At 39.6% G+C, this 9,648-nt stretch overlaps 3 protein-coding genes across 3 annotated transcripts; 1 reads left to right on the top strand and 2 right to left on the bottom strand.

Moving 5' to 3' along the window:
* Window positions 1-270: 270 nt before the first annotated feature.
* LOC108817344 (L-gulonolactone oxidase 3-like) lies at window positions 271-2,667 on the bottom strand. Its single transcript, XM_056990162.1, is given in 4 exon segments — window positions 271-1,304; window positions 1,405-1,660; window positions 1,838-2,094; window positions 2,097-2,667. Coding segments are annotated over 4 exon segments (1,734 nt in total). The 5' UTR covers window positions 2,500-2,667; the 3' UTR covers window positions 271-486.
* Window positions 2,668-2,879: 212 nt separating this feature from the next.
* LOC130497767 (uncharacterized) lies at window positions 2,880-3,939 on the top strand. The gene is made up of 4 exons (XM_056990907.1): window positions 2,880-2,939; window positions 3,039-3,525; window positions 3,592-3,826; window positions 3,882-3,939. The coding sequence occupies exons 1-4, from the start codon at window positions 2,880-2,882 to the stop codon at window positions 3,937-3,939; spliced, it is 840 nt and encodes a 279-aa protein (XP_056846887.1).
* Window positions 3,940-5,364: 1,425 nt separating this feature from the next.
* On the bottom strand, window positions 5,365-9,599 carry LOC108817736 (uncharacterized). The gene is made up of 11 exons (XM_018590502.2): window positions 9,376-9,599; window positions 9,033-9,160; window positions 8,770-8,954; window positions 8,563-8,678; window positions 7,657-8,464; window positions 6,864-7,583; window positions 6,566-6,787; window positions 6,392-6,487; window positions 6,113-6,307; window positions 5,906-6,019; window positions 5,365-5,831 (listed from the first exon to the last, which is right to left on the bottom strand). The coding sequence occupies exons 1-11, from the start codon at window positions 9,468-9,470 to the stop codon at window positions 5,571-5,573; spliced, it is 2,940 nt and encodes a 979-aa protein (XP_018446004.1). The 5' UTR covers window positions 9,471-9,599; the 3' UTR covers window positions 5,365-5,570.
* Between the last annotated feature and the right edge of the window lie 49 nt (window positions 9,600-9,648).

Below are 9,648 nucleotides of genomic sequence, written 5' to 3'. Positions count from 1 at the left end.
GGGTCGGTTTCGGGTTGGTTCTTCGGGTCCGAGTATTGTGTTCTAGCCTATACTCTTTTAAAATGAAACACGATAAAGAAAAATAAAAAAGCTTAAGTCTTTTATAAAAAAAAAATATAAAAATATGACATTTACTAAATATTTGTCAATTTAAAAAAAAAAATAAAGGAAAATAAACCCGCGCTTTGAAAGCGCGGGTCAAAAGCTAGTACACAATTAAGGTAAATGTTTTGGAAAATTTAAATACGGATTATATCAGTGCAGAACAGATTTTATAACATATAATCCAAAATTATGGATATGTGATATCACATTATTTAATGATACATCCATGGGGAACGAATGATTATGTTTTTTATGAAATAAATTTTCTTTTCCTCACTGTATGAAATAAATTTTCTACTTCTTTTTTTTTTTTTGCTTAACGATAATTTTTCTACTTCCACGAATGACATAATTTAAAACATTTAATTTGATTTACCTCACTTAAACTTGAGCCGAGGAGAATCTGCAAACCCAAGCTTGTGTGTAAACGAGGCCTTGTCTACAAAAGTAACCTTTGGAAGGACTACAATGTCTGTCTTCTGAACACACGCAATTCCCTTCAAGTGCACATCCATCATAATTGGAACTTTCTCTCCCAAAGAGAATCTCATCTGACCATTCACTAGAGAACATCTCCTTAGGATCTAACTTGTTCTTCACTTCCAGGAATTTTTCAAAGTTAGGTCCATACTTTTGCTTGACGCCAAAGAAACCCACTTTCCTATTCTTCCCCCAATGAGGCTTTGCGCCGTATTTGACAAACGCCATCTGCTCCATCTCCTCCATCACATCTTGGTTCAACCTCGGGGTCAACGCATCGTCCGCTCGGTAATAATTAAAGTCAATGACCACAGAGTCCTCTGTCTGGCCAAGATAAGCCTTAGAGCCCTTGATAAAACGTATGAGGATACCATTATAGATATCTATCCCGCAAAGCTTTTCGGGTTTCAAGTCACGTAGCTTCTTTACGTCTAGGAGAAAGTCTCTAAACCTTGAAACGGGGAATATCGCAGTCGTTTCGTAGAATGAAAGACCGTTATATCTCGGGTCCCACGAGCAAGAAACATCAATTCTAAATGAAGATGAGTAAAGACAAGAACCAGAACTTTGGAGCTTTCCTTGGGTTCCAATAACCGGATATCCGGTAAATAATAGACCATTGTTCTTTAAACCGTCTCCGGTTAACTTCTTGTAGGACAACGTAGTATCCGCCGTGTTACATTTCCCATTCTCGCTTTTACTAGTTTCAAGCGCCTTTTCTGCAACATTTTTTAATCCAATTGTTTTTTATTTTGAACATCTAAACCGGACTAAACCGAATATGGTATTGATGTCTACTAAAAGAGAAAGGTAACTAACCTAATGCTCGAACCCCTTTGGAGATCAAGATAGCATTGGACTGAAAACCAATGAAGTCGTTGACTCCGTTGCCGGAAGCATCGTCCGGTGATCGGAAATCGTAACGGTAAACCGCAGTTTTTCTAGAAGGATACCAAGTTATGTCTCCGAACTCGAACTTCTTCCCATGCTCCATGAAAGTGTCTTCAAGAGCCACGTCGGACGTGAAGTTATACGTTATACTTCTCTTGAATGCTTTCTCAATCGAAAGCTTCACCTACAAAATGAGATTAGCACACAAAAAAATGAAAAATATATGTTTTCATATTTTATTCAAAAAATGAAAAATGAAACAGAATGAAAAATATATAAAGTATAATGAAAAATGAAACAGAATGAAAAATATATAAAGTATAGTATAAACAAAGAATAGTTTGACGGCTTTATGTTATACCTTTGAGATGACTCCTAAAACACCCAATGATACTTTAACGGCGTTAAGCAGCTCATCATCTCTCCCTTCTACGATACTAACAACCTTTGCGTAACCTTCGGCTGAACTGGCGGGAACCACAAGGTTGATTCCGACAACATGGTCATGAACCGAACCGCCTCGTCCCGACCACGAGCTTCCGTGGGACCCAGTACTAATCAGACCACCGATACTCACTCCTTCCCAATACGGTGACGCTCCAATGCTAAACCCAAGTGATCGATCAGCTCTCTCAACGAAACTCCCGAATCAGCCGTAACCGTTAACCGGTCCGGTTCGATATCGATAGCCGAGTTGTAGTTTGACGTGCTAATTAGCATTGCGTCTGAACCGGAAGGACAAGCGAGTTTAGGTATGGTGCTAGAGAATTGAGTGACGGTTTTGACCTTGAGATTGTGCTCAGACGCGTAAGCCACGGCTCTAATTAGCTCCTCCTCCGTCGTTGGGTATGTGACGTTTGCCGCGTTGCAGTTTTTCCGGTCATGCCACACACCATACGCGTTAGAAACGGTGCAGCCGGTTTGGTCGCATCGAATCGGTGGTTGTGGTGGTACGGAACGGACGGTCCATGTAATTACGAGGAAAGATAGAATTAAAAGAAATCGTGTATTAGATAAACGCATGCTTATACGGAGAGATTATGTGGATCTGTTAAGTTTTTTGAAGCTTATACTCATGGTGGGTATACTTGATACTTATTTAGAAGCATGCGTTTGCAGATACTTAATACTTCTTTAAGCATGTCGTCCGTTTGCAGATGGAGAATTGAGATCATTGCTTTGAAGGAAACAAATATTTGCACAGGTATCTTATATTATTTTATTTAAATGTATTTATATGGTTACTATAAATACTTTGCTAAAATAGCAGTTTTCGGATTTTTGTGTGAATAAATCTTTAGTAGTATGATTAGTTATTTATTTCACCATGATTTGTCCTAAGAAGCTAAGAATTAAAAACAAAATCCTATAATCTAATTAAGGTCTGGATCAAGACCTAGACTATGGAAAGGATCGGCGTATGTTTAAACTTTGAACTATACGGGAACTGGTTCAAAGTTCCCGTATAGTTCTGGACAGCAGACTTTTCGGGAACTGGTTCTTGGATTTGGCGTCGACTGATTACGCTTCGGGAGTTGGCACGACCTTTTTTGATCTGTCAGATTCGTTCTGGGAGCACTGCATCATTCTGGCATGATAATTGGACAGGGCTAGGACCCTTGATCAATATCACAGGAGCAAATGGTCCGAGAGTCACTGGATTAAGCTCAGCGCTAACTGTCAAACAAGCTGCTTTAAGGGGTGCTTGGTCTAGGCCAAGGGGAAGGCACCCTATCTTATTACTGATGCGCGCTTGCCTTCCTGACTTGCCCGCTGATATAAACTCTTCTCTCCCAGATATTTTTCTATGGCGTAATACTATGCATCTGCCTCCTGCTGCTTTTTCTTCTTCTTTGACGTGGAGTACTTTACATCCGATGCCACCTACTGTCGCCTGGTACTCCTCGGTTTGGTTCTCAGGAAATATCCCAAAACATTCTTTCATCACTTGGGTTGCTGCTCGTGATAGAATGCCGACACGGGATAAGCTTAGAAGGTGGGGTTTGGATGTTACTCCGTTGTGCCCTTTGTGTGATTCAGCTGATGAGAGTATGCATCATTTGTTCTTTGCTTGTTCTTTTTCTATGGACTTTTGGAATTTGTTGTTTCGAGCAGCTCCACTCTCACCTCCTAACAGTTTTGAGCAGACCATGGTGTGGCTAAGGTCTTGTACGAATGTCGCAAAGCTCAAAGTAATGTGTAAGATCATTTTCCAAGCGGCAGTTTATATTATTTGGAAAGAAAGGAACTCAAGGATTCATAATGCATCATCTCGGCCTGCTTCTTCTCTGTTGCAAGAGCTGCAGTTAATTCTAAGAGCCAAGCTTCAAGGTTTGGATCAAAAGGAAAGGTTTTCTCGGATAGGTACTCAGTCTTATAATTTGGTTGGCGCTTCATACTTACAGCTTTGGTTTCAGTACTTTCAACCATAGCTTCTTCAAGTACGTTTCATTGGAAGTGTGAGTGTTATTGCAATTTCGACTTCTGCTGTGATTGAGTTTCAAGTTGAGCTCTTTTTTGTGATTGATCCTGCTGTTACTTTTCGGATCGTTTCATTTTGTTCTTTTGCATTGTAAGACTATTTGGAAATGGTATCTAATAAGAAAAGGTAATTTAAAAAAAAAAAAAAAAAAAAAAAAAAAAAAAAAAAAAAAAAAACTTTGAACTATACAACCATATTATATGGATGTTGGTGTAACGGATGAAAATCAGTAAATTGTATTATATTTTATCGACGCAATGCCGCGATTGCATTGAGAGAATAACCGATGTACTATACTAAAGATTATATTATATAACGTTAAGACTAGCATAATTAAAATTTTGAGTGAGGGTTATGATTACAAGACCTTAACATTGGTGATTATTACTTACCAAGAATATGTGTTGCGATTATTAGATTAATCCAATAATAGTATATTTTTAGTTGGTTACGACACCGGAGGATCGGTGCCATCATTATCATGGAGTAAAAGCCAGACAAACCATATATAGTCATTGTTCCGCTTGGCCAACCAGTATTTATTGCGGGAACAAACCGTCATCCATTCCGGTCCAGCTTTTGTAGGACCGAATTTTAAATTTCGATGGTTTATATATATAACTACTTGGTCTGATCCATACCTTGAATTTAATGGTTGGTTGCGGAAAAGCCAAAAATAATTGAGTCAGATCTCAACCCTAGAACTTAAAAGTGATATTGCGTCCGTTGGCAATTAGATGTCTGGATGTTCTAGAGTTTAACGTAGAAGTGCTTCACATGCAGTTTTTTTTTTTCACATGCAGTTGTAAGAATACATTTGTTGCTTGTCATGTTTGTATGTAGCTAGCTTTTTCAATTGAACAATGCATTCGTCTGTATTAATTCTGATTCTAAGAACAAATGAACGGGTTTCTGTTTTGTTTTCTTGATAATTTGAAGCAAAAAAAATTATGCTCAATTTGTATAATTAATATAATACGTCCAACGGAGAGTTTTCATGGGATTCTCAACTTAAACTTAAGTCTCTTTTGCCCAAAAGAAACTTAAAATATATATATATATATATATGCAAGTATATAGTTATTAAACCAAATAATAAATTATTATTATTATTACTACTCATTTGCATGTAAATGTAATACATACTTGAAGGATCTTTGGATATATAGTTTTTTTCTTCTTTTTTTTGATAATAATGGAAATCCCAAAGAATTTTTAAGACAATACTAATCTCACAAAGTTGTGCATCCGGATACGCAGGACGATTAAATCTATTTGAAACGCGGTTACATAGCTAATGCCATTCAAACACAGAATAGAAACTCCAGCTGGAGTCATTTTACCATTAGACCTTGATTTGAATAATATAGTCCAAGAAAAAAGAATTCAGGATTGTGAATTTAGGATGAGTAAACCTATAAACTTAAATTTTATAAGGTTCAACGCAAGAATCTAGAATGTGACAAAAGTCACAGGCAAGGAGTGGGCAAAGTACTCAATTGCCAAAGCCTAACATCAAGAATTTAAGTTAAGCCAATATTTTTGTTTTTATCCATGAACATTCTACAACTGTGAAAAAAACAAAGAGAGAGGGGTTTTTGAAAGGATCCAGTCACCTCCATTTTTCACTTAGTTCCTTCTTCTCTGAAATCGCCCAAGTGATGTAGATGGCTGCAACGAGTGCCACAATCGTGATCAAAAGAAGCGCGTAGCTGAAATCATCCGTCAGCGAGTCGTAGGTCTTTGAAGGAGCAAGCCTTGTGTAGAAGAGATCCACTCCATATGCAAAGACGTGTGTTGTTGACTCTAGCTTGGCTGGAGCTGTTACTATGCCTCTTAGACCTTCTACTTTGAGGGAGTGTGTGATGTATGACTGTGAAACATGACAAAAGCCCATAAGACTTCGATGCAAAGGGAAAAAAACTAAACAAGAGATTGAGTGTGAACCTGAGGAATTATAGGTAATGAATCTGTCAGAGGGATGATTCCTTCTTCTTTCTCAGCTTGTGACGGGTTAAGTGTCCGGCGTGGATCGACAAATCGTTTATCAAGTGCCAATATCTAAATCATTTCATTGGAACAGTTCTGAGTTAATCAGTTTCCAAATCCATAAAGTATTATTATATATTATGTGATATGTTGTAATCTACAAACCTGATCACCGATGGTACCAATGAGAAGCTGCTTTGAAGTAATACCCTTAGCTGTTGATGTCACCGCGATGGTTTTCACGGACTGAGGGAAGAAGTATGACTGTGACTTTGTGAACATCTCTGGTCTTGAGTATGAAGAGATTGGTGCTGTTAGATTGTGCTTTCCCAGCACAAGTTTCCAGACATTTTTGTTCTCCTGCAAAATAATTTTTTTTACAATGTTTGAGCAAAGAACATTCAAATCAACTTATAAAATTGTTCTGGTTAAGAAGTCACATACCGCCCGGGACTGATCATAGATCTCGACGACCGTAACCTCGTACTTGTGAGCTCGAAGATTGAAGTAGTGATAAACAACCCAGTTCTCACTAAACACCTGCAAACAATTTTTTTAAAAAAGTTTTAAGAAATTTGGATTTGAATCAATTACAAAAGTATATGAGGATCGACTTACAGCATGAACAGGCCCTTGGCAGCCTTGGTGTGACAAACGGTGCAGTATACGCCCAGTGATGGTGTCAATGAGGTATACCACAAGTGCTGACTCCTCTGGTGTAACTGAACCAATCTCACCAGCGCCTTTTGGTGACACAGTGGCCACAAACAGCAAGTTTCTTGATACATATTTATACAACACGTCTTGGTCTGTGCTGACTTTGGCTTGCGTATGAACAACCTGAAAAATACAATCAACTCACTTTTAATAATGAAACATTTGATGAACTTCCCATTTAGAAAACCAATATTTATACCTCGTTTGGTTTCCGTGTCAGTGTTGAAATGATCTTCTCTGATTCCGAAGGAAACACAACAGTCCAAAGCTCCCTGGTGGTAAAACAGTACTCATCTGCTGTCTCACCAGAGCAACTGCTCTTCATACCATGTCCTCTGATAATACCCTTATCATCCTCGACATTGTACCAATACACGTTTTGAAACTCGCGTTGGAAGATGCTGAGCGCCTCCGAAGTTTTCGGGTACAAGTGGACATGTCCATCGGTATCAGCTATCAGATGCAAACGCTGCTCCGTTGAATCGGTAAACGGAAGAGGCATGACTTGAACAACGGAGTGGCCAATATCCGATGAGCTAATCTCCTTTCCTGTGTACACATCCACAAACGAAAGCACACCGGGAGAACTCGAATCTGATCCGCATCTCCCAACTACAAGAACAGAAGGGTTCTCGTCCATGGCGTGATGATGAGGGACCTGCCACTGGTACAAGCTAACACCGCTTGGGCGTGCACAGGCTGGAGAGTTCAGCAGCACGGACCAGACAATCCTCCCATCTCCAGTGTGCAGAGCAAAAAGCTTTCCAGCTCGAGTAAGCGCTATGAATAGCTTCCGGAAGCCGTTATGGTCACGGGTGAGTTTGCTCCTCCCAGAGCTCTTCATCCTCATTTCTTGAATTGCTGCCACATCCTCTGGGCTTGCTAGAAGCAAGGATCCTTTGAGCTTCAGGATGTGCCCCTACAGGAAAAAAAAAGATCAATTGATTAAGGTTTAAGGAAACTTAACATAAGGTTTAACAAACATTCAATACCTTAAGCCAATCTACGAGAGTGTGTTCCACTTTCGCCACTGACACACCATCCTTCTCCACAGGGAGTTCTGCCGTTGTTACATCGGTAACCGAAGCCAATCCTTCTTCTCTACTCCAAACAATCGCCCCTTGTTGCAGTAACAAGAGCGAGTGGTCTTCCATCACGATAAGCGCCCTGAATCCATTACTCCTGTCTGTCTTGATATAGTTGTTTATGAAAACTTTATCCACACGCCCTCTGTGTTGGTCCATCTGAATGCTCTCTCTAAGCAACACAGTTTCCAAGTCATCAACGAGTTTCACCGTGAGGTGAATCTTGCTCCCTTCGTGATGAACCGAGGCAAAGGCCACCTGGTCGTCTGCAACTGGAAGCGAATCACTCATGGCTGTTTCATCGGATAACGAGTCCACCACCTCCAGCTTTCCCTCGCCACCAACCCTCACGAATACAGTGCGTTTGTTGACTTTTACAGCAAGCATATCGCTAAAACGAGGTGGTAAAATCTCAGCCTCTCCAGAGTCCTCGACGAGATCTGAAATACGGGTCTTCTGGAAGCTAACGTCACCACCATCTAGGAAGCTGATAGTAACCAAGATTGACCTTGTGGAATCAAGAACAACGACTTTATCGTTAGAAACTGATGAAATCTCGCCAGAGAATCCACCAGGGAACGCCGTAGTTTTTTCTGCCACAACCTCTCCACTTCTGGAGTCAATCTGATAAACAACAGCCTCAGATGAACGAAGGAATCCAAGCACATAGATTATACTGCTCTCGAGAGGTTGAAGAACCCGCTGAACTTCAAACCTGTACATAGAAAGCAATCATTATAAAATGCATGTCGAGCAAGCAAGCAAGCAACCTCGTTTATATAAATAAAAAAAAAGGTGAAGGCTATCTCATACCCTTCGGCTGTGAAATCCTTTTTCCAGAGAACCTCACCATCTAGGGGAGAAACAGCATGAAGGTACCCACCACCGAAAACGAGAATAGGGTAGTCCTTGTCAACCTTCAGATTTATCTGCAAGACACACCTCTAAATTCATAAAACAAGAAACCAAAGTAATATATGATGATGACACAACTCCTAAGGCTTATATATAAAAACTAACCGGAACGGATAAGAGTGACTTTGAATGGTGTGAGCTGTGGAGAGACGTTTCCCACACCATTTGGCCATCAGGAAGGTTCCAGGCTCTTAACATACTTCCTTCTGATGAAAGGGTGATAACATATTTTCCCAAGGCAATATCAACCCCATCGATAGCATCTTTTGTCCCGAGAACATGTCGCCAAACTGCAGCCAACCAAAAAAAAAAAACAAAGTAAGAAAAGAGGAGACTCCAAGATAGTAGCAAAAATCACAAAATCTTACAGATCTCCCCATGTCTGAGATCAAGTGAGGCAACAACATTCTCCTCGGTTGAGACAATGACACGCTTTCTCCCAGTCTTCTGAGTGTGGAACACTGCGTGCTTCACTTTCCCAATGTACCGTTGGTGCCTTATGCAATACAAACAAAACAAGAGTCAGATTAAACTTCTTTCAATCATATCTTACAAAACAACATATCCATATATCTGATTGCATCTCAAAATTCACTGGCAAATCGAAATTCATATTATCACTTAATTATCTAATAAGCTAAATAAGATCTAAACTTCTTATATATTACAGATTAGACACTGCGAATTGGTTTTAATGTAAGAAGAGTTTACCAGTCCATGAGGCCGACTTGATCTTCATAAAGGGAGAAAGATGCAATCGCAGATGATAAGAATACGAGGAGGAGAAGATACAACTTAATCGCCATAGCTATGGCGTTTGCTGACTAGGTGGTACCAACAGATCTGGAGATGAAAGAGAGCTTTGGTCTGTAATTGTAAATAAACAAATCGTGGGAGGAGCAAGCCCAAAGTCTTCTCTTTTGTTTCTCTGTCGAATCTAAATCTAATATAAGCGAATTAACTTTTATATTTTTTAACTAAGGC

This window comes from Raphanus sativus, chromosome 7 (genome assembly GCF_000801105.2).
Source record: "Raphanus sativus cultivar WK10039 chromosome 7, ASM80110v3, whole genome shotgun sequence".
Classification (NCBI taxonomy): Eukaryota; Viridiplantae; Streptophyta; class Magnoliopsida; order Brassicales; family Brassicaceae; genus Raphanus; species Raphanus sativus.
Note: the sequence above shows the minus strand (reverse complement) of the source record. Positions and strands in the feature narration are given on the sequence as shown.

Coding starts and splice junctions, on each gene's coding strand:
- LOC130497767 (XM_056990907.1), top strand. CDS start 2,880: ATGGAAAGGATCGGCGTATGTTTAAACTTTGAACTATACGGGAACTGG. Junction 2,940..3,038: donor GGAACTGGTTCAAAGTTCCC/GTATAGTTCTGG, acceptor TTGATCTGTCAG/ATTCGTTCTGGGAGCACTGC. Junction 3,827..3,881: donor GGTTTGGATCAAAAGGAAAG/GTTTTCTCGGAT, acceptor TCATACTTACAG/CTTTGGTTTCAGTACTTTCA.
- LOC108817736 (XM_018590502.2), bottom strand. CDS start 9,470: ATGGCGATTAAGTTGTATCTTCTCCTCCTCGTATTCTTATCATCTGCG. Junction 8,955..9,032: donor TCTCAGACATGGGGAGATCT/GTAAGATTTTGT, acceptor GGTTGGCTGCAG/TTTGGCGACATGTTCTCGGG. Junction 8,679..8,769: donor AGTCACTCTTATCCGTTCCG/GTTAGTTTTTAT, acceptor TGTGTCTTGCAG/ATAAATCTGAAGGTTGACAA.